At 37.3% G+C, this 25,997-nt stretch overlaps 1 protein-coding gene across 1 annotated transcript in view; it reads right to left on the minus strand.

Moving 5' to 3' along the window:
• Positions 1 to 342: 342 nt before the first annotated feature.
• slc8a4b (solute carrier family 8 member 4b) overlaps positions 343 to 25,997 on the minus strand; it is a 63,126-nt gene continuing 37,471 nt past the window's right edge. Inside the window, exons 6-10 of the mRNA XM_055211683.2 lie at positions 11,097 to 11,203; positions 5,591 to 5,715; positions 5,217 to 5,316; positions 4,794 to 5,066; positions 343 to 1,770 (exon numbers count right to left, since the gene is read on the minus strand). Coding sequence (XP_055067658.1) covers positions 1,391 to 1,770; positions 4,794 to 5,066; positions 5,217 to 5,316; positions 5,591 to 5,715; positions 11,097 to 11,203 — 985 coding nt within the window. The 3' untranslated portion in view covers positions 343 to 1,390. The remainder of the gene's footprint in view (positions 1,771 to 4,793; positions 5,067 to 5,216; positions 5,317 to 5,590; positions 5,716 to 11,096; positions 11,204 to 25,997) is intronic.

Raw genomic sequence — 25,997 nt, forward strand, 5'->3', positions numbered from 1 at the left:
ATTTTTTTAATGATTTAGCCAAAACCAAAAAGCATTAGGTTGTGCCCCGCTCTCCCCTATATAGTATGGAAGTAGGCGATTTTGGAAGCAGCTACAGTCTTAACTTTGCAGCTAATATTATGTTTATGCAACTGGTGTGTAGAGGCTGAATGTGCTTTATTCTTTATAAAACATAACTGTGTCCTCTTCAACGAGTTACTATAAGACTTGCTATAACTTATTTAAATCACCTTTTACAGTCTTCATCCATACATAACTGAATATTCAGGAGCAAGAGCATATGGTCACACATCCACACAAAGTCAATCTGTAACTAAAATCAAATACATATACAGACGGCTATATACTAAAGAGAACATGTGTCAAGTTGTTTATTTGTAGTTGAGTGGTCTCAGACGCACAATAATCACACATATACACGAATAATATGCAGCACCATCACTGATGTCATTATTCTATTCTAGTTGTTCTCCCATCCTGGAGTTCATTTCCATTCCTTTTTGTTTTGTGGCATCCCAATAATGTCAGCATTATATTATTAAATATGATAGGATGTGTTCTTGAACATGCTTCAGTCAACAGTCAGATTTAAGTTGTGAAACATGCTTTTTCTTCTTCCACGAGCAATGATAATCCATCCTGTTGCTACAGTTTGCTCTACACGATATAGTTTCTGTTTGGTCATTCTGTTCATTTGAACATCTTTTTAAATATTATCATTACATTTACATGACAGTAATACAGACACGTAACATTAAAAAAGTCTCCAAAAAAGTAAACCTCATATTTAGTAACCGAAGGCTTGGATTGGCTCACACAGGAATATGATAAGAGAGTCATTAGTTACGGGTTTGGATAGATTTAAGACAGCACTGAGAGACGAGTGTAAGGCAAGAAGAAGGAATGATGTGTAAAATGTGCACTCAGTAATGTTTAGTTTACATTGCGCTACCATACCAACATAGATGGTACTGTCTCATCCTGTATCCCGCTGGGAAAAAATACTGATATATTACCAAAACTCGATATACTGCCCATCCCTCATTACTGATGTAATATATTGTATTTTGCAAGCAACACATCGCCCCCATGAGTCAATATATCTTTTAATATGCCTCTAATATGACTGGAGCCTCGTGTGAGTGTGCATGATTTTAAAATATAATTTTCCATTCTTTTGGGGTAAAACCTACAATGAGTGAAACATTACCGAGTGCACTATTAAGAAAAAAAAGAAAACGTACAAAAATCAGACTCTGTTGGACTTATTAAGGGCACAGGATAAATATCTAATAAATACTAAATAAAAACCTCCTTCGCTGGCCAAGATCACATTCCTCTTCGAGAAGCTGAAATAATTTGATGCCATTCCATGTTTCCATGTTTTTCTTCAGAATCCAGTAATGTGGCAGTAAGCTTCCAGCGAGGCCAACAGGATGTATATTAGCCACATGGAAATAAAGAGCAATGATGTTAATATCTTGCAAGTCCGTGGACCGCCGAGTTCTCCTCCTGCCACTGAGAGGCGCCGACGATACAGCAGGACGCCGACGCACAGCACAGCCATAACGGTGAAGAGTGTGACGGAGAAGGCCAGAGAGCCTGGCTCAACAAGAAATGGTTTTCCTTTAGTTTTCCAGTATATGGCAGCTATGGTCCATGCCACACCAATGCCCAGGAAAACATTCACGGCATTGCTGCCTGTCACGTTGCCAATGGAGGCGTCTGCATATTGGTCTTGGATGGCAGCGACCTTACTGGCAAAAGTGTCTGTACCAGAGAGAGAGAGAGGCAGAGAAAAGAGCGATTAGATGATTATTACCAAGTTTTTTGGAAGTAAATTATAACTTATAGTGCTTAAATTTATTAGATCACAACACAAAGTAATGCTTGTGCTACAGCTGCCCTAAACTAACAGTATTAGTGTTGCCCAAAATAATTTTTTTATGTTTCTGTAGTATCTTTAACAGCTAAAATATAATTATTGTTGGTATCCATGAATTTTAAAATGTACTGTTTAACAAGATAAATAGAAAAAAGCAGAACAATAGTAAAGCATTTTATTATGTTTTATTTAGATGTCCAATTACATTTTTTTTACTTGCAGTCCTTAATAGAAAAATAAGTTGTAATGATTGAATGTTCAGTTGATTAATTTCTGATTTCTAAAAAAAGTTAAATGTGTTGGGTATAATAACATGAATTCAATTTGACACTCCTTACTTGGGTTAAAAAATATGAAACAACAATAACTCTTGGAAAAGGAAAGAGTTCACATTAAAGCCCTTCACGATGCTAGATGGTCTTTAAGACAAATAGACAAATAGACAGGTGGTCTAATACATTTTTTAAGCACTGTAAAGTAAGTACATGAATAAAAAGTCATGTTTTCATAGGTGGTTGCCAGTGTGTTGTTTGTAGTCCTAAAGGTATTTTGATGTATTGTGTTTTAAGTGCTATGTGGTTGCAAGGTTGTTCTGGATAAAGGTACATCAACAGATATTTAAAAAATATTTTTTGACAGACAGACAGACAGACAGACAGACAGACAGACAGACAGACAGACAGACAGAGACAGACAGACAGACAGAGACAGACAGACAGAAAGAGACAGACAGACAGAAAGAGACAGACAGACAGACAGACAGAGACAGACAGACAGAAAGAGAAAGACAGACAGAAAGAGACAGACAGACAGAAAGAGACAGACAGACAGAAAGAGACAGACAGACAGACAGAAAGAGACAGACAGACAGAAAGAGACAGACAGACAGACAGAAAGAGACAGACAGACAGAAAGAGACAGACAGACAGAAAGAGACAGACAGACAGAAAGAGACAGACAGACAGAAAGAGACAGACAGACAGAAAGAGACAGACAGAAAGAAAGAAAGAAAGAAAGAAAGAAAGAGACAGACAGAAAGAAAGAAAGAAAGAAAGAGACAGAAAGAAAGAAAGAAAGAAAGAAAGAGACAGAAAGAAAGAAAGAAAGAGACAGACAGAAAGAAAGAAAGAGACAGACAGAAAGAAAGAAAGAAAGAAAGAGACAGACAGAAAGAAAGAAAGAGACAGACAGAAAGAAAGAAAGAGACAGACAGAAAGAAAGAAAGAGACAGACAGAAAGAAAGAAAGAGATAGACAGAAAGAAAGAAAGAGACAGACAGACAGACAGAAACACAGACAGACAGACAGACAGACAGAAACACAGACAGGCAGACAGACAGAAAGAAAGAGACAGAAAGAAAAAGACAGAAAGAAAGACAGAAAGACACGAAAGACAGACAGACAGACAGACAGACAGGCAGAAACACAGACAGACAGAAACACAGACAGAAAGAAAGACAGAAAGACACGAAAGACAGACAGACAGACAGACAGACAGAAAGAAAGAAAGAGACAGACAGATAGAAAGAAAGAGACAGAAAGAAAGGGACAGACAGACAGACAGGCAGAAAGAAAGAGACAGACAGACAGACAGGCAGAAAGAAACAGACAGAAAGAAAGAAAGAAAGACATGAAAGACAGACAGACAGACAGACAGACAGACAGACAGAAAGAGACAGACAGATAGAAAGAAAGAGACAGAAAGAAAGGGACAGACAGACAGGAAGAAAGATATGAAGGAAAGACAGACAGAAAGAAAGAGACAGAAAGAAAGAAAGAAAGACATGAAAGACAGACAGACAGACAGAAAGAAAGAAACAGACAGACAGACAGGCAGAAAGAAAGAGACAGAAAGAAAGAAAGAAAGACATGAAAGACAGACAGACAGACAGACAGACAGACAGACAGAAAGAGACAGACAGACAGAAAGAAAGAGACAGACAGACAGAAAGAAAGGGACAGACAGACAGAAAGAAAGATATGAAGGAAAGACAGACAGAAAGAAAGAGACAGAAAAAAGGGGACAGACGGACAGAAAGACAGACAGATAGAAAGAAAGAGACAGAAAGAAAGGGACAGACAGACAGACAGAAAGATAAAAGACATGAAAGAAAGACAGACAGACAAGATAGATTGTAAGACTTAAACAGAAGTGGGAAGTTTAAGAAAAGTGGTCAAGTACAAGAAAAGGAGTCACATACAAGGCAAAAGGAAGTAAGGAAGAGAAAAGGAAGGGAAAGAAAAAAGAGGAAGAGAGAAAAAGGACAGAGTGCACTTAAATGCTCTGGGCAGAAAGAAACATAGGTCACGTACAGACATACACATGCAAACACAAACACTCATACAGCTGCAAATACTTTAAATAAGCACATTAATGCCCTTCTGATCTAATAAATATCAATCACATACTGTATGACAAACACACCATTTTATTCACCTGGTCTACTGTTAAGAAACTGTGCTTAGTGACATAAGAAATCCTAAAATATGATTTGATGAAAGGCCCTCAACCTGGCAACCCTAACAACATGAAAGCATCACTCACACATCCTGGAAATGTAAAAAAAAAAATGAATTTCAGTCCAAACTGTAAACATTCATGTTCATTTAAGGGATTTTCAAAACGCCTTTGAAGAGAAGAAATAACACCAATGGTGAGGAAGAAGTGCAATAAGCATGACCTCGTGTCATGACACGTCAATGAAACAATACAATTAAAAACATAAAGTTGTTTATTTAAAGTCATATGAAGAAGTTAAATGATGGCTTCAACTGAAGCATTTTTTAATAATAATTTTTCATTTTTAAAAGAAGTTATTGTTAAAAATCAATCCTTGTTGTGCTCTATTTCTTTGCATGATCTAAAAGAAGTTGACAAGTAATTACAATTGGGGACATTTTTTACTAACCAGGAACAGAGGTCCCCAAGGCAACGAACACCACGGCAGTGACCGAGTCCTTCAAGCCAACGGTGCAGCCGAAATGTGACGCAAGATCGCCCGTGATCGCTGTCAACGCGCCGATCAGAACGATGGAGACGAGGAAGCACGCCCATCCGTTCCAATATTCTGTGGGTGGCACGAAGGCAAAGAGTACCTTCCAGAAGACTGTGAGGAAGTGCATGATGTAATCAAAGCAGGATGGAAGACGCTCTTCACCGCTCTCCTCTTCATCATCATCACCTGCGAGATCACAAGTCAAGGTGCAACAGTAAAGTGTAGTTGGCACATTGTGGAAACTGATAGATCAATTATTAAAATGCCAATTCACACATATTAATAATGGCACTGATGCCTGAACAGGAAGTACATGATAAACAGGAAGTTGCATACCTGCGCTTACAGTAACAGCACTAACAAACTGCTCTCTCCAGCTGCTGCTGCCCACTACCAGAGCAAGATTTGTCTTCTTTATGAGCTTATCCACTGTATTCTACAACACACATCAGTACCATCATTATCAAAACATGTTTCATTTAAGTGCATAACAGCTTTATACATTTTATTTACTAAAAACATGGTTAATCCAAATTTATTATGGGTTTGCTAGCGTAAACATAATGGAACAATAGTTATGTTTTTTACAAAGGTTTTACAAATGCTAATTAATATGCCATAGTTACTACACTTTTACCATAATAAAACCATAGTACATTTTTATAAAAGTTATTATGGATGGTTAGGACTTTGGAGGAGATTTGTTTTACCTTAAACTCATAGGACTCTTCAATTACCACCTCCAGCCTAGTATGCTCTCCCAGACTGGGACAACCCATCTTAGCCACTTCCTCTTCCTCTGCCCCAATCTCTAGCTTGTTCTCATTAGAATCTCCTAAAGTGCACAAACATACAAAACAAACAAAAAATGCGTTATTAAAAATATATTCATGTGTTTATCCAAGAGTGCTCATGGGGCATAACGGTTAGAAAGTCGGGTTTGTAAGGTCACCGATTCGAATCTCATTGCCAGCAGGAAGTGACTGAGGAACACACACAATTATGTCACTTTCATCAAACTATTATGATAAAAAATATCTTATGATAAAAATGGTCATAGAGATGAATAGTGTAAAAGTGACTGATGCCTACAAGCAGAACTGTTTGATGGAGAGATTTGGTCCTTAACTTCTAAAACTGACAAGCAAGAAATTTCACTATGCTAATTGAATTGTAAAGTACAGCATTTAATGGAAGGGTCTTTTCCGGAAAAAGGATGCATAAATATTGCAGGGAATAGCCTCGAGTCACCCTGCTAACATGATCTGACATGGGCCATCATTTTCTGAAGTAACTTACTGGTAGTTCACATCCTGCAGGTATTAATGGCTTGTGCTTTACTGTAAACAGAATCTATTTACTAAGCCAGAGGATGTTAAAGGTCCCGTTCTTTTAGTGTTTGAAGCTTTGATTGTGTTTACAGTGAGCAATATAACATGTGTTCATGTTTCATGTGTAAAAAAATTCGGTATTTTTCAAACAATTTACTTTGCACTGTTTTCACTGTCCTAAAAACGGACTGATGTTTTTCTTATTCTATGAAGTTCCTCCTTCAGAAATACGTAATGAGTTCTGATTGTGTAGCTTGTTTAATGTGTTGTGATTCAACAGCAGCTTAGCTCGCCGTTAGCTTAGCAGCTGACCGACGTATTCCTGTGGGCATAGGCGGAAATCCCGGGGGGGTCGGGGGGGACAGGACCCCCCCTATCTGAGGGTTGTCCCCCCTAAAATATCATTAAAATGTGTGTATTGAAAATAATTTAATGATTTATAACACTTAAAATAGTTGTGTAAGAAGTGAAACAATACAAATATAACAATACAATACATATATATTGAAGGACCACAATGGAAATAAGCCAATGGCTTTATTGTGTCTATCCTTTTGACTGATAATTGTACAAAGCCATTTTATGTATTTATTTATTTATTTATTCTTTGTACAATATATATATTATGTCAATAAAGATTTTCAATCAATCAATCAATCAAATGCAAACGGAGCAACAACAAAAAACGTTTTAAACATTTTGATTCCCCCTCCCTTGCCTCACAGTGGTTTGGTCCACTACCCGCGCCCCTTTTACCTCACTAGCGACACACAGTCCGGTGGTAGAGAAGTGTACGGAGCCGACGCGAATACGTTTCCCATCACTTATCAGTTTATCCTCATATGTTTTAAAACTGGACTATTTTGACATATAAACATGAACATATTTCGTTTTCTGAGAACAGAAGCAGATAAACGATCAAGAAAACATTTTTATGCATTCATGCAGAGGTGAAAGTAACAAATTACATTTACTCACCTTGGTGTAACTGAGGTTTTTTTGTGTACTTTTACTTTGAGTAGTTTTTAAAATCTGTACTTTACTTTTACTTAAGTATGTTTAAAGTATTGAAGACTACTTCGCAACATGTTAAATCATATCCGTTACTGAGTAAAAATAAATAAAAAAGTAAGGTGATAAAGACACGCCACGGATGATTGATTGATGGGCTGGGGAACGCGCAAAAAGAACCATGGAGAGGGACGAGACAGGCGCGGGCTAATGCAGACCCTCAATTCAATTCTTATGAAAGAAACCCCTGGCCATTGACGCAAAGCGATTGTTTCATTCAGGTAGGGTTCATGCTCTTGAGTACCTACGGAGTTTGAGAATTGCCGACCGGGTTTTAACCACTAATTTGCACGACGCGTTTTTAATACATGCGCATTATCTTCCGAGGCAGGGGCGGAGTGGGACCAAAAAATTTCGTATACCACCGGCCCTCCGTGGTAAAAAAAATGTCTCGTAGCCTATTTGGAGTAAAACTAGGGTAATACAAATCGTAATCAATTTGCCCCCCCAAAAAAACAAAAAAAACATTTTCAAAATATTAATAAAATCATTAAATCATGGCTAATTTTCCTAAATGAGTAACTATACAAAATGATACCTGGTTGAAAGACGAAGATGCGCACCTCATTCAGCTATTACATAACAGAGCGAGACCAGAGATGAATGTGCTCATAAACGGAGTAATATGGAATAATTTGTGCATCTTTGAATAACTGTAAGAATATTTCCTTTAAATATCCTATAATTTTTGTCATATAAAGTTTTGAGAGATAGCCTTATAATGTTTTTTTCCACGGTTATTGTGGAAATATGTTCTGAAATAAACAGGTATTCGGTGACGCGGCTTTTCACATCAAAGGCCGACAGGCTATGCAATTTGGAGAGGGGCCGTTCAATAATCCCCCTATATTTAAAAAAATCCTAAACATGGTTGGACCTTGCGAACAGGTTGAGCACTTTAATATAGCCTTCTGTGTTGAGCAAAGAGGCTGCACAGTTTGACCACCGGGAAGCGGCCGCACATCAGGCCGCCAGACGAGGTTGCTATATAACTTGCAATGTATAACTATTATACATTATCAGACCGGCCCTCGCAGCCTCAAAACACTACCGGCCCACCGGGAAATGTCCCGACTCTCCCGATGGCCACTCCGCTACTGTTCCGAGGTCTAGCAGCTTCGCGTCAAGTCAAACAACTTAAGAACGTCCTCGAGAATGCGCATGTCATTAGACATTGCAGAGAGAGAGAGAGAGAGAGAGAGAGAGAGAGAGCGCGCGAGAGAGAGAGATTGAAAGACATCAGGTACACAGGTCTGGGAAAATAGAATACAATAAACGTGTAAAGGATAGTGTATAGCCATGGCACTCATCTCATTATATGCTCATTTATGTATATAGTTTAATAATGTATGTTACCAGCAATACATCAATTACAACCTTACTATAATGATTGTATTTACTAGCTGCTGACCTCATATTATTTTTGCTTCAAAAGTGCATAACTCACCTGTAAAAATCATTAAATAATTCCATAAATGTTTCTTAGTTATAAAAAAGCTTTTTATTTTAATAACTTTTTGTTATTGCACTTTAATTGTAAAGATGTTAACAATTAAAAACATAGTTTGAGATGTATATATCCTTCCTTTTTGAACTATACTAGAAACCTCTCCCCGCTGTAAAAAAGTAACTTTAAAATGACTTACTTTTTACTTGAGTAGATTTTTAGACCAGTAACTTTACTTTTACTTAAGTAAAATATTATTAAAGTAACTTTACTTTTACCGCATATTTACCGTAGAATATTTTATTACTCTTTTCACCTCTGCATTCATGTGTATTAAAATTAAATTTGCGTCCGTTGATAGAGAAAGAGAAACGTTTTCTATCTGTACACATTTTGCAAGTACAATTTTGCCTGTATTATTGGTGTCCCCTTCAAAAATTGTTCTTGAAAAATTTTATGTTTATTGTCCCCCCCAACATTTAGATGAAATTTTCGCCCCTGTCTGTGGGTGGAGTTTAGTCAAAACACTGTTCTAGTGACATCATTAAAGCAGGAAGTAGAGGGCTGTAGTCGAAACCGACTGTTCGTTTTAGGCTTTGAAAGGCGAATTCTGTTAAAGAAAATATATCGCCTGCCAGTGAAATTATTTATGCTATTATAGCAACATTACACACTAACTAGGGTTTAAAAAACAGGATCAGGAAGAATGTGACCTTTATACAATCCATACTGACAGAACTAGAGACAGAACTTATTTCAACTCCATTAAAATAATGTCTTTAGACTTAGCAGAGCATTAAAGTACAACCCAAATACTCAGGTCATCCACTTTAATTTTAATAGTTTTTCTGCAACCTTTCATCTGGCATCACTTTGTTCACACTTTTAATGACCTTAACGCCTGCTTCATTTGCTGGGCTGATTACTTTAGTTGTGTTTAATATTAGCAGAAAATGACATGAAAACCCTGCTGGTGGTGTAAATATGAGGGAGACAAACAGTTCATTACTATATAGCGAATTATTAAAGTGAGAAGGCATTAACATGAATGACCGGTCATTTCAGGAGGACACCCTCGCACACACATAAAATCTGACCCTTATTAGCAGCAGCTGGCTGTTTTTGTCTGCTCAACGTTTTTTCTACATTCAGCGCTGAGCGCCTAGAGTTGAACAATTTTCAACTTTGGGTGAAACGCTGAGCCTGTTAATGTCTTTTCACTCAGCCGTCCAACCACAGGGGATGAGGGGCAGAACAAAAACCACAACAACCAACCGGCGCATTGTACAACGCCTGAAGAAGTACCACAGCAACCAAAATGCTTACAGTAGCTGAAGAAACGCTGGCAAACAGCCACAGTTGGCATCCGGCTGGAGTTTTCAGCCACTTTTAAATGCTTTGGTGTACATGTCCGCTTAGTCTTAAGTGCAGTGAGAAATAAAATAAGTGTATTTTTATTATTACTATGAAATTATATTACATAGGCTTATTAAAATAACTTCTTAAATAATTTCCACTACTTTTTCTTAAGCTTGAATTATGGCTGAATTATGTAATTGACTTTTACAAACTGCCAGTCACAGTAAAGATTTGATGCTCCAAATCTTGACATTAGATTATGAGACTTCAGCCTGGATTTCCTAGACTCTAATTGTAAATGCTTAATAAAATGTTGGTGTCTTTATTGCTCTATTTTGTTGTTACTTTTGAAGTTATCATTATAACATTATTAATGCATTTTTTGTACATTTGCTTTGTGATAGAAATCTGATACACTTAAGTACATACAGTACTGTGCAAAAGGCTTGCCACCACTACTAGTTTTAGAAGCTTTTATGTTCATCCATATTTATTTTTCAATCTATTTTATTAAGTTACAAACAGAAAATAAAGGAAATATGTAAAAAAAATAAAAAAAAAATTTTTTAGCACTAAATGTCTTCTTTAGGCATCGTCTGTGTTTACTGTGACCTCTCTTGACACTAAACACATCTTGAGCATTTTTGAGCAGAATGAAGTAAAAAGACTAATTTCGTTAAAATTTGAAATTAGGATTAATTTTATTTAGGTTTAAGATATCCTGCAGTTATTGCTCAAGTGGAAGGGGAGTTTACCCTAAAAACATAACACATCAGTTTACATTTTTATCGTTTTTAAAACTATATACACATTTCTTGTATTTTCTGGATGTACTCTATTAAAAGAGACTGAGAAACAATTATATATGATCACTATAACATTGCAAATACAACAAATCTAATTCTGGCATGGTGGCCTAAGACTTTTGCACAGTACTTTACTGTATGTATATACACACACACACACACACACACAAACACACACACAAATATTGCATGCACACTTTACCATGTTTATGTCCAATCTCAAGTAATACTGGCTCTCCTAATTCAATGCTGAAGGTCTTGTTTTTCTCATATTCTTCATCATCTATAATCTTCACCTCTATTGTCTTCCTGTAGAAAGAGACAAACAACAGAAGAGTTTTAGATGTACTGCATCATCAAAGTACAATACAATTTAAATAAATCTGTGAATCCTTTTCAAACCATAAATAATTTTTTTATTATAAATGATTAACAAACAGGAGCGTGTCATACTTTACCACACCATTACATAATCTCTGTTTAAATTTCTCTATTACATGCATCCAAACACTGTGACAGAGTAAATACTGTAGATTTCAGTTGAATTAGCTCATACTTTACGTATTTATCTGTAATTACTACCAGGATTTGCATAATTCTGACCACACACCCAACTCATCATAATTTCATGCATTACTAATGATGATGTGTTGTGCCAATGTAAACAATGCTATTGAGGGTGGAATCTAGACTATAAGTACAGGATTCAGAACAATTATTTTTAAACTAATAAACAAAGTGAGAACACCTATTATATTTACAGCAGTGATAATCATTCAGTACTGTGGTTCAGGTTCACATGAGGGACAGATGGGACAGGGTGGTGCTGATCCACCCAGATTATAAGCTGGTTTTACCCATCATGGGTTTTGAAATACAAAATGATTTTTTTTATTAATTATTTTATTCAAAAACGTACATTACAGACCAAATACATTAAGTGCATAACATTTCTGATTTAAAAAAAATCTACAGTATAATAGCTTTAAATTGGTTGGACTTTTTGTCTTTCCTGGTACGTTTTGTTATCATTAATATGGATATCACAGTGGATATAAATTGTCCCACTTTATATTTTTTGTCATAAAAACTGTATACTCTCAGAAAAAAGGTACAAGACGATACAAAAGTTGTTAATGGGGTGGTAACTTTATAGAAAGTACACATTTGTACCTAAAAGGTGCATACTGTGCCTCAAAGGTACATATCTGTACCAAAATGGTACATATTAGGACCTTATTAAATACCGTCTCAGTGACAACTTTTGTACCTTTATTTGTACAGTGGTTCTCAAACTTTTCAGCGTGCTGCCCACCATGCATATGGTACATCCCTTAAAGACCTACCAAAGAAAATTCATGACATAAACACTCTCAAACTTAAAATTGTAATAAAACAAAACATTAAAAAACACAACGAAGTGCTGTTGGTTAGTAGCCTTATTTTTCTGATGTTTAAATATTAATGTATGATAAATGAATGCCCCCCATGGCATCATCTAGCGGCCCCCTTTTTGAGAACCACTGATTTAATATATTGTGCTTATTGTGTACATGTTTGTTCATTATTGTGTTGTTCAAGGTTTAGGGTTGGGTGGGATTAACAACAAGTATGTACACATTTTGTCTTACTGTATGTAAGTACATAGTACACTGTAAAAAATGCAGTACGAAGTTAAAACAAATTGGTTTGCAAGTCAATTCAACCTACTATTTTAAGTGTTGGCCTAAGAAAAGTTGACATAAATTATTTTAGATTAAATTGTTTAACTAACTTTTTTATGTTGAATTAACATAAAAATATTTATGTTGATTTGACAAAAATGCTGCAAAATTTTTATAGTGTAGTACTAATATAAAGTGTGAACGTTTTATTATAATAATTTTTTTCTGAAACACAGTGAACAATCAGCTGCTATATACAGGAGATTGAAATAATAAAAACATATATGAATACACTATATTAAATTGTTGCACAGAACAGAAGTCCTTATCAACATACTGGCTTGAAGATTTCTGGCCTTATCATTACCATGATATATCAAACTACATGAAAAGGTGTAAAAATAAGAAAGTAAAAGAGCAACATACTGTAGATATTATTTATTACGATTGTGAGTCAGTCTCATCTGAGTCAGCATTACACACACAGACTGTATGTATGCATAAGTCACTTTTATTATGGCTGTAATACCTCATGGTGTCCCTCCTGCTTACTTCATTACACAAAGAAATTTTTTCAATCTATGATCAATGAAAATTGAGAGAAACTTTAAATTAAAACAGGCATAATCAATAGCCTTAATCTTCTTTATTAAACACACACACACACACACACACACACACACACACACACACACACACACACACACACACACACACACACACACACACACACACACACACACAAAATGTCCCCACAAGGTCACAAAAACACTGGTATTCCTATCTTTGTGGGGACAATTGGTCCACACAACGTGATAATTACCAGGTACACACACACACACACACAGACACACACACACAGACACACACACACACACACACACACACACACACACAAAGAGAGAAAGAGAGAGAGAGACAATACAAACTGGATTTTTTTTACAGAGAACACTCAAAAAAATATTTCTGTTAACGTTGAGATGTTCTGCTCTACATTAAGTCTTCTGTGGGAAGCCTTCAGTTTATTCCTTTTTATCACATACTAGGAAGAAAATGTTCATATTCCAATGCTCCTTATTTCCAGTGGAGCAATTTCAGCACTTCTTTTTATTTTTGTTTCTCCATCTATATTCATGCAATGTCAGCTTGACTGATACACATTTACCTCAGGTTATTCATGAGCTGAGATCTGAAATCCTCCTGAGAAAGCACACTTCAGTTCTTCACCTTTCCCTCCCTTCTGGCTCTTAAAGTTCTGCTCTCCACTTAACTTCTGCTCACTCTTGCTTTTCATATCGCCATTATTCTGTCTCTCCATCTCTCATTTCTGTCAATCTCTTCACCACTAGTAAATTTCCCCATGCCTGCCATCCCATTCCCTCTCTTTGCCGTGCTCATATTAGATTTTGTTGTGTGTGTTCTTGAGCTGAATCCAGCAGATCAATTAAGATCTTGTCAGATCTATGTTTTATTACCTTTGCTTGCTGCTCTCTCTCTCTCTCTCACACACACACACACACACGCACGCACGCACACACACACACACACACACACACACACACACACACACACACACACACACACACACACACACACACACACACACACACACACACACACACACACACACACACACATGAAACTGAAAAGGAAAAGGAAAAGAATGGAAAGACAGGAAATAAAATAGAGGGAGGCATGTATTTCCTGTAGCTTAGTTGGTAGAGCATTGCATGAGCAGCACAAAAGACATGGGTTCGATTTCTAGTGAAAAATGTTTAGCTTGAAATTAATACACATAACTTCACAAAGCTCAAATTTCTACCAATTTTCAAACGGCTTGGTTTCTTACAAACGTTATTAACGTGGCTATAATGGATGCTTTAACATGATTAATGAACAGAATTATAATTTTTTTGTATAAGTATGCAGTGTCATAGGTACATCTTTAACGTTTGTAACTAACCAAACCGTTTGAAAATCGGTGGAAAGTTGGGCAAGTTGTGGTCATTTGGAGGTACGTGCATCATTGGAACTCAATGCTAAGATCGAGCAAGCGCCCTGTGGTAAGATGGCCGCCAAATGCAGACGTTCCACTCAATTGGCCAGGAGCGCGGGCGAGACATCTAGCCTTTATACATATCTATGATAAACCCCGCCTCCCCCATATTATTCAATGGGACTTCAGACCAACTAAACAATTTAATTCAACTTCAATTATCCCTTTTATCAATTATCCTGAGGCTGGTTTCTGTCATTTACTGTAGTTTTTATCACGCTGATGTAAATTCAAGTGTTTGTTTTTAAAATAAATTTGTTTTTAGTTAGTTATTTAAAAATGGTGGGGTCACGTCATGATTGACAGCTGTGATATGCGCATTCTGCGAGAGCGAGGCCTTGATTTCGCGCTTTACTTCCTGCTCACTACTGCGCAGGACTGGTCCCGAAATCGCTACTGCGTAGACTCAAGACCCAGATGTCAGCGTCGTATCACTGGCAGCTTCATTTTTCACCAATGGAAGAGAGCGAACGGGAGTCGTCCATCTTTTTTTACAGTCTATGGTTAAAATCATCTGCCAACCAAGTGCATAAAATGTAAATGCATAACGTTCACTGCAAGCATTGTTTATGTGTTGTTTTAGTACCTGAGTCACCAACTTATGCAAATTAGACACCATTATTACACGGCTCTCTGGAATGCTTGATTCTGATTGGTCAGTTGAGACATTTGCAGGTTCGTTCTTTTCGAATAATAACCGCTCCAAAATAATAACGCATGGCCGGACTACTTGCACGAGTAATATCGCTCCGCTCAAATAAAGATCAATAAAGATTACTGTCTGTGTGGCGCCATCTTGTGACAAACACTCGACAACCACGACAAGAGACAGAAAGCTTACTGAGACTGAACTTGACAAAATAGAGCATGACAGCTACGAAGGCAACACACAAAAAAATACAGAATGGGGATTAAAACTTCTCAAAGAGAAAAAATGGAGACAAGTATGAAGCAGAGGATCTTTATAAGGTATTACGATCATTTTATGCATCTGTGCAAAGTTTCGCGGAAGGATAAAAATGTTAATTTAAAACAAATATGCCAATAAAATGTTTCAAATTCATATTCATGTCCAGTTTTTTTTCTTATGTGGCAAGTAGCCGTGTAATAAGCGGGATAATGTAGAGGCAGCCGGTAGTTATTGGGAAACAAGCCCCTTCAGTGTGATACAAGACCCTCCGCTTCGCGTCGGGTCCTGATCACACTGTCGGGGCTTATTTCCCAATAACTACCGGCTGCCTCTACATTATCCCTTACATAAAAGATATTTCAACTGCTTTGGTCTAAAGTAAAATCATTTTACCCCTGCAATCCAGGCACCAGAATCATATTTAAAATGCTGAACTATACACATCCAGTCCAGAAATATGTTTGGGTACAAAGCTCTCCTCCATCATTTGATAAATTACTACTGCCAAGATCAATAATGTACACGTGTCACTTTAAAATAAAACTCTTTAAAATGATTACAGTAATTGCCGGAGACAATTTGTGCTGACTTTTGTGAAGACACAATCTACTGTATAAGTCTAGGTGTGTTTGCTCTGAAAGCTATGACAATGAGTTAAACAATTTAAGGTACAATAGCAGCACATTAACGAGTGCTTAAAATGGATTGCCACTGTTTAGGAAATACACCCATTGCAACAGTGTGTTGGCTATACAAGGTATGAGGAGTGTGCTCTCCGCTTAACAAATTGTAGCATTAGTGAGCCCCTTATCTAAGTGCAAAAACACTCCATCTAAATTTCTGTCGGTGTTTTCATTTGCAAAGCAAGCATTTCTAGACATTATCTGTAAGCATTCAATTATACTGAGAGCCACAATGGAAATAAGTCTTGGACTTCATTGTGTTTTTATCCTCGATTGTATTTGATGTCTTTTGTGGTTATGTGTAAGACATTGTGGTTAATACAATTAAATCAAATCAAAATAGAGATTCAGACAAAATCACAGCCTCTTTGTTTCATAGTCTCAATATCGGCTTACTGAACTGAAGGCAATGTGCAGACACAAACACCTGATTATCACCTGAGTCACACACACACACAAACACACACACACACACACACACACACACACACACACACACACACACACACACACACACACACACTCACACCTTTATTTAAGTTGCTGTAGCTCTTGGTTATGATAATTAGCAGGTTGTGGATTGTGATAATTGATAATAGATAAGGAGCAACGTGTTGAGTTTGTTAAACCGCTTACGTGGTTTAATTAATGCAACTTGCACACGAAAACAGGCTGATTAATAAAGATAAATGCTACACGGCAACATATAATTACAATGACCACAATGAATTTCATTATTATAATCGTTTCATTATTTAAGACCTCATTAGTGAAGCAAAGCACTACTGTTCCTTATATTACTACTGCTTTTTTAATCTCTGTCCCGTACCCTATGCAGTATAGATGTGTAAATGTAGCAGTTGAAACATTATACTTGATTGACATAATGCAATCAATATCTCCAATCTGAAACTCAATATCTCACTCAATCAAGGCAATTAGCGAAGTATAATTCAATTACAGAAAGCTGATTCGATCTCACTACTCACTGTGGGATCTGATATGCATTTGCCCGTTTATGCACTTGAGCAAAGATGGGCTGTAGGCTATTGTCTTGTAAGTATTTTAAGCATCTGTTTGTTTGTTTGTTCAAGTGTGTGTTAGAGACAGGCAAGGGTGCGTTGCTATATAGATCATAGCCGTGATGCGTACAGGCAAGGCAACGAAGACATTCATCATTTATGAGTTGCTCATGTTCTCAAAATTTCACCACCTGCTCCCTATTCTAAAACACACACACAATAGGCAGTGAAACCAGGGCAAAGCTGCTTGGAGCAGTACATACACACTTTCTTCCCTCATGATGAATGGTGGGTGACACATTTTGGGTGGAGTTATTGATCAAATAAGGTCAGGCGTGTAGTGCTCAGTCATACACTGCTTAAAAGTCTTCTGCTGAGCATGTGTATCGATCTGGCACGCTTTCTAATTAAAGAACAATCTAAAAAAAATAAAATGACATTTATGTGTAAGCAGTAATTGGGAGACACCAGAATGCTAAGGCCCAATTCCAATTCTATTTTATACCCCTACACGTACCTGTCTCCCCTTCCCCTTGAAACAGAGTAAAAAGGGGAAGAGTAAAAATATTCCCCTAAGAAATGGGACACCGCTACTACACCGTCATATGACATCATACGTCTTACGTCAAAGTAGATGTTTATCACAAACTTAAAAGATGCCGTCTTCATCTGTAGTCATTAGTGTTGTCAAAAGTACAGGGTCTTCGATACAAAGTCGGTACTAAAAAATAAAGTCATCGGTACCAGGTTTTTTAAAGTACCGGAACAACCGCAGAACCGGGTCAAACCGGAACTAATGCCCCGTTTGATCTCCACAAAGTCGCGTTACTCGCTTACAGAAATACTTCAGATTTAAAGCGCATCACAGAGAGAACAAGTGAATTGTCGGGATGAAAGGAGGAAAAACATTAAAAGGCGTCGACTGAATTCATTAGAGTTCAAGCAGGTGAGCTTCAGTTTTAATTGCGTTTGCATTATGAGTGTTGTAGCATTTTAAAGCAACACTATGTAGTTTTTTTACCTTTAAATAATGTCTCTAAAATTATTTCAGTGATAGAACAACTTTTAACTGGACAAATTGTACTGTTGCTGCACCGAGCAGCCTCCTAGCTGCTACAAGCACACTCTGAAAGTGGCGGTGGAGTGTAGGAACCACAGCCCCGCCCCTCCCCCTGCCTGCAGAAGAGTGTCTGATACCAGGCACTGTTGCACTTTTCAACCACATGGGGGAGCTGTAAGTCATTTTTACATGGAAACTACATAGTGTTGCTTTAATGTTGGATTGAAATAAACCCCCGTTTGTAAACTTAATAGTAAGTACAGTACCAGCAGGGCATTCTGTCAGTTGTTCTTATTAACCTTTGAATGCTTTAATGCAGGGGGAAAGTGTTGGGGTAAGGGGTAGAAATGGAATTGGTCCTACTTTACATGTTTACAAGTATTTCCTGAATACCAGTGGCGGCTCATGACTGCTCTTCCGAGGGGCGCAAATTCAAAATAAGTGTTTGGAGTGTCATGTGTGTTGCTTGTATTTTCAAAATATGTGTTTGTTGCGTCATGTGAACCATGTACATCACGTGTTTTGTGAAAATAAGTGCCCGCTGCACACGCGTCGAAAGGGTCTATGATAAAAGAGACGCTAACGTTCACAAAATACTCACAAGAAACTAAATTAACACTAAACTCTGATTACACATGAGATTATGCGAGTATCAGGCAAACCCGAGCGTCTCTTTTATCATAAACCCTTTAGACACATCTGCAGCAGGCACTTATTTTGACAAGACACGTGATGCACATAGGATTACTTGACACGCAGAACACATATTTTGAAATTACGAACCACATTCAGGACTGGATACTACATGTTCGCATCGAGCGCCCTCGAAAAAAGAAGTCACCGGCCGCCACTGTTGACTACATAATATGAGTGTGGATTAAACATTTGATGTTCATTTACATACATACAACCTGGATGATGGTGACCCTTAGGGGGTGTGTACACCAAAGCATTTATGCCGGCGGCCGGCGTATGTTTTCAATTGTTTCCAATGTAAGCGCTGTTTTTTTTTTTAAAAAGCCAGCAACTGGCGATTTTTCCATGCCGAAAGCACAGAGAGTTGAAAAGTATTCAACTTGGGGTAAAATGGTCAGCTCATCAATGTCAGTTCTCTCATGGCCATGCAATCACAGTGGAGAAGGGGTGGGATAAACATCACAACAATCAACCGGTGCATTGTACAACGACAGATAAACAAAGACTGCAGCAACCAAAGCACTCAGCTGAAGAAAGCTGGCAGTCGGCTGAAAAAAAGCTGGCATTTCAGCCGTGCTTAAAAGCCTTGGTGTGCACACCCCCTTAGCCCTTTCATTTATCCATGCTATTTCTACTGTTCTATACTGCTGACGATAGAACAATGGACTTAATAATTTACAATGCAGAAGACCTCAAAAGTTATTGTATGGATGTGTTTCAGGTTTGTAGCCTTCCCTCTTCAGAACTCACATAAAAATATTGTAGTATGCTTTAGCATTTACAATAGTAAGCTGTAGTAAAATTATTGCATCATCGATAATGTGCATCTTTCGTGAAAAATGTGTAATAATACAATGTATTCTAAATAACTTCAGTTTTTGTTTACTGTCTGTAGTAAATTTAATTGCTATACAGTTGTACAGTATTTTTCATGTGAGAACTGACAGACTGTAAGAAGCCAGTAGGACAAGGAATCTAAGGGTGCTTTCACACTGGCTGTTAAGTGCAATAGACTACCTGAAGGAGGAACCCAAGATTACATGAAGGTGGTGGTCTGAGCTTGGTTGCAATGGAACTGTGCTGGGTTGAGAAAGCAAAGAACCTGTGCATGCTCTTAAGCCAATGCACACACAATGCATGAGCTGTTGCTCTCTCTCTGCTGTGCATGATAACACAAACATATTAAAAAACAAAAAATATGCTGAGTCGCATTGTGATTTACATCCTCTTGAACATGCACGTTGGTGATGACATAAGATTACGCAAGTGAACCGAGATTTGATTGAATCAAGTGAGTGTAAAACCAAACCAATGCTGTGGCAACACTTGTGCTCAGACCCCAGCAAACAAGCATAATGTGAAAAATTCTCCTCATTTGGGCTGCTGCAGATAAACTCTCTCTGAGGATGGGAGGATCAGGAGCATCAGAGCAAATTATGATTAAAAGATGATTTGTTTGTTTGAATAAGTTGCTTAAACTAATTAGCTCAAAAGTGTAAGACTTACTAAATGCGGCAATTTATTATTAGACAGTTGGAACAACCTGGGATAAGGGCTAGTGACCAAACACATCAACGTTTTTCCTATTTAAGACGAGTAGTTATACGATCAAGTTTGGTGGTACAAAATAAAACGTAGTGCTTTTCTAAGCGGATTTAAAAGAGGAACTATATTTTATGGCGTAATAGCACTTTTGGGAGTACTTCGACTTGGCGCAGTAACACCCTCCCTCTCCCATTATGAGAGGGAGAAGGGGAGCGGATTTTTCAGGCGAGTCGAAGTACTCCCAAAAGTGCTATTACGCCATAAAATATAGTTCCTCTTTTAAATCCGCTTAGAAAAGCGCTACATTTTATTTTGTACCACCAAACTTGCTCGTATAACTACTCGTCTTAAATAGGAAAAACATTGATGTGTTTGGTCACTTCTAACTTTATCTCTAAATGGTACCATTGAATGAATGGGGCTAAGCTAAATGCTATCGAAGCGTCGCAGCACGCTCCAGCGCTTACGTGCACGAACACAGATGATAGAGGGATGTATCAACAATTCTTAGTTAAGGTAATAACATATTTTAATATTGAAAATGAGTAGACTATTCCTTTAAGGCCCAAATTAGGAAGGCAATGAATGCAGGTTTAAACCTTGCAGTTATTTAACTACAAAACTTACATTCAATAATAGCACAACTTACTCTATACAATACACTACAATCTCCCACTTACACCCACTTTAATTTACAAAATTGCAGGTATAGGCTGTCCCTGCCGAATCTACACCATAGATGTCAATCATTTCCAAGCATATATAAACATCAGACTATCTTTCTATTACTCCAATTCTTCTGGTATCACTCCCATGATAAAATTGCTGTAGCAAATCTAATCCATTTGAACAAATTAATTCAAATGTAAATTTGTTTACTGTTATTGTTATTATTATTGTCAAGACTGGATGGTCAGATGAACGCTGTTTTGACTATTGATTATGGAAAGGTATAAACATTTTGATGTATGTCCTATAGCTGCATCTGAGTTGCAAGAGACTGAGAACAGAAACATCTCAACATCTTTTCCTATGTAACAAGCTGTGGTATATATATTTTGTATTCTCAAGCTCTCGCCTCCTTTATTTCACAGATCTTTCTGTCAAGTCTAACCTGCGAAAGCACTAACAGGTCTGATAACCCCATAATCACATCTGCAATCGCTTCCCTTGCACACATAACCAGACTAACAGATGGTCTGACTCTTTCAATAAAGTCTACTCAATGAGAAAATTGAAAAATCTTCCCTTATCCAAACCCACAAAATAAAATGCATGTTGAACCTCTTCTATATTAACCATTTCACTGGGGGATTATCCATCTTTATCACATACAAAATGAGATGTCCACCACCGTATCTGCCATCTATCACCACCTGGTTCTTTTGTATGTTCTCATGTATGTTTTATCATCCTTAAATCACTCTTTCTGCTCTTCTTTCATTCCTTCATTAACTATTTAGCTTACTATGCATGTTAAAACTCATTAACCACCCATGTGCCCCGCAGGAACATCAGCGCTCACAGAAGTTCAAGGTGAGTGCGTGGTTGGCTGAATTTGATGGGAATGCATGCCAGTAGCCTGCTGCCAGTCTGTCAAAATCTCCTATAAACAATACAGATGCAGGAGCCAATATCTGGTATTAGCAGCAGTTCTCCTGCATGTTTCTTCCTCCCTAAAATCTTGACAAGCCTTTACAACACCAAATAATTCTTTAAATACACTGAGCAAAGGTGTCAAATGTTTATTAAAGCTTTGCATTCTGTGAAAATAAAATCATGTCGCCTTATTGGCTGCATCTAGTAGGTGTGATTTATGCCTATTGCTAAAAGCTTTGTTTTGAGCATGCAAAGAAATATTCCCCTGATAACCAAGCGCTTGCTTGGGAGTACAGGAATGCTGACAGACCCTTAATCTATAAATGAGCAGACAAATGTATGGGCAACAAAGCAGAACATAGGGAGAAACAGAGAAAGTAAAGGCAAAGAGAATGGAAAAGATAAGTTGCTTAGTACTGTATCATAGATCACTGACAGAGTAAACCAGTGCAGACTAATCCATCTTAGCTAAGAAAAAGGTAAGCAGAGACTGAGTTGCCTGCAATGGTTATAATGCCTGTAATGGTAAAATATTAATGTTCTATAGACTTGGTCACCTTTGTGGATGCAAACAGATTCAAGACCTCAGATCTGTGCTTTAGGTTTCAATTTGGGATATTAACTTCAGGATTTGATCAATACTTGATGTTACAAGTATGCTCAAGGATCGCTTACAGTTTTTTGTCCTTTTGTTTCTTAGTTATAAGTAAGATCGACCGATATATCTGTTTTCCGATATTTTCCCTGATATTTGAGAATTTTCCGATGATCGGATATCGGTTTTGTAATATCGGATTAAAAACGCTAAATTAAATTCGTTTTTCTGTTATTTATGCTTATCATTAGCATCGTAAAATCACGTTCATATTGCTGTTTACTTACCGGGGTTAAAGGCTGAAGCACAGCCACCACATGTAGCTAACTTTTAACAAGATTTACACAAAGTTGTATTAACATTTACCAGATAAATATTATTTTGCTAAAAAATCAAAATAAATGTCTGTGGATATTAATTAATTATTTATTACCTCCGCAAGCGGTTACAGTTTGATACAGTTAATGCATAGATAAACAGTGCTGTCAACAACCATTTCATAAGCTATAACAACAAAATATTAATTATTTTGACATCAAATAACGTTACCAGTTAAGAAGTTCAGTGATATATAGACGGTTTCATCAGACGCACGTGATACACGTCTGGATCCGAACTTTACTTCTGGTTTCGTTTTTTTAATGGTCTGACTAGTTGCTAAACTGATCTCTTAAACAAATGTCTCATCAAAAATAACAAATGTTTTGGTTTCCTAGGTAATCTATGTGTTGTTTTTTTTGCTTGTTATATAAATAAACTAAGTTTAAAGTACTTTGTTGTTATTTATTATTAGCGGAGTTTACCGGAAGTTACGTGCGGACCGCCACAGCCGCTTGTTTATGTTCTTACTGCTGAAACCGTCTATAAGCTGTTTTGTTTGTTACTTTCCTGATTGCAGTCAGTGATATTATTTGTAAAATCTCTTTGCTAACTACTGGTTGGATTGCTGAAGGCTACAGGTTGCTGGTCAAGACTAAGATATTATATCCCAAAAAAGGCACTTAATCCACCTGTTTTACTCTATAAACTATGTAGACTATGCAGCCAACTTCGCTATACTGTTCTCTCTCCCGCTGCGTTACCTGGCAACCCCAGCGTGAACTTTGGATCACTCCATTTCTGACGAAATGATAGGGGTGTTTGGAATGGTCCATGTATTGGGAATATAGTTTCTACATTATTCATTAAATTAATAATATTCATCACTCTTTCAGACCCCTCTATTTATGACTTTGTATGCAAAGAGGGAGTGATTATAATGATGATTATAATTATAAGAGTTTGTTCAGTTCAGTCATGTTGTAGTAATTATGTCAAAAACAGAAGTATAACAGTAAATAAAAATCGGTTCAGCATATCGGTTATCGGACACATAAGAATCCAAATATTTGTTATCAGTTAAAAAAAAAAACGAGTATCGGTCGATCTCTAGTTATAAGTTAACCAGTGTTGGGGGCAACGCATTACAAGTAACGTGCATTATGTAATAATATTACTTTCTGAAGTAACGAGTAAAGTAATGCATTACTTTTAAATGTACACATTAATATTTGAGTTACTTTTTCAAAGAAGTAATTTGTTACTTTTTAGTTTAATTAATTTGATTAAAAAAATTATGTACTGAATTAAACTAAACGTATCACATTATGCACTCTATGCATACACGCTTGTGTGGGCACAGTTTGAGTCAGAAACTGAGATGGCAGGCCAGAGCTCGACATTTTTGTGATGAAATATCCAATTTCTGAATTCAAAACTGTTCAGTCATAAAAACACCTGCAATGCCTGAAAGAGATCAAACCTCAGTCAAGAAAAAGTAACGCAAAAATAACTAAAAAGTAACGTAAGCATTATTTTCCATGAAAAGTAACTAAGTAACGCAATTAGTAACTTTTTTGGGGAGTAACTTTTAAAAGTAACTTTCCCCAACACTGGTTATAACCTAAAAACCTATTTGTTTACTTCATTAAAATATACTAAAAGCTATATGCTGTTTTAAATTAATTTTGTTAATATCAATGCCTTACTCAAAAGATTATGGGTTTAACAAAGATTGGGTCAAATATAGATATCAAGTAATTTTTTAATGGTTGAGATTATTCAAATTTTACTCAACCATGGGTTGACACAACCTAGAAATTAAGGCCGAAGTATAGTCCATTATTTACATGTACGCGAGGGTCCACATACAGTGCGCGTGAAATAAATTTTGTAATCAGAGGAGTGCACACGTACTGGACGCGCACCGCCTAGATTTTTGAACCCTGCATACATTGTGTGGGTTGGTCGTGTAATGTATGTGCCTAGGAGATTGTATTATGTAGCTAAGTCAAATAAACTATACTTTGCAAAGCTGTGCGTTCGACTATGCGCGTACATTCGCGCACACGTTAACAAGAATTCGGAGCTATCGTTTTATCGCCAAGAAACACCGAAAGAAGTAAATCGATCCTTCATGCCAACTTCCACTGACCACAGGTGGGTTGACAAGATGCTTGGGTCACTATTAAGTGCAACAAAATGTAAGTTTTTTGCTGCTAGAACAGCCAGGCATTTTGCTAAAATTGTGACGCTCCTTACCATGTTTGAAAGATTCGGTCACAATAGAGACAGAGCGCAGTTATGCAAATTTGAAAACCACGCCCACCGGGGGGAAAGCGATCCAACCGTCTCCATTGACTTTCTATTGCGAGAAGCCGCCTCCTTGTCATTTCTGGCTTATACCAAAAAAACTGAATAATGCCTAAAAGCTGTTGTGTGACAATATGTACAGCTAACAAGCCAAAGAACCCAGAAATAAGTTTTAATAAGCTGTCGAGCGTAAAACCCAGTCTTTAAGGAGAATAAAGTGGATCGCCGACGGCGTTTCCCCCTATTGGACGCAGTTTTACTAGTAGGAGTACTATGAAAAGTTGCCTGTTTCCATTTCTGTGTCTTTAAACGCTCGTTTTTTTGGGGTCGACAGCTTATAAAAACTTATTTACAGATTAAACTTAAAAACAGAATAATACCTAAAAGCTGCGGTGTGACAAGGTGTACATCTAACAATCCAAAAAAAACCAAATACGTTTTTATAAGCTTTCAACTTCAAAAAGACGAGCGTTTGGGGACACGGAAGTGGAGGCAGGCAACTTTTCATGGTGCTCCTGTTGGTGGGGCTGCGTCCAGTGGGGGGAGACGTGGTCGGCGATCCGCTTTGTTCTCCTTGAGGGCTGGGTTTTGCGGCTCGACAGCTTGTAGGGACTTATTTCTGGGTTCTTTGGCTTGTTGGCT

The sequence above is a fragment of the Misgurnus anguillicaudatus genome, chromosome 21 (genome assembly GCF_027580225.2).
Source record: "Misgurnus anguillicaudatus chromosome 21, ASM2758022v2, whole genome shotgun sequence".
Lineage (NCBI taxonomy): Eukaryota > Metazoa > Chordata > Actinopteri > Cypriniformes > Cobitidae > Misgurnus > Misgurnus anguillicaudatus.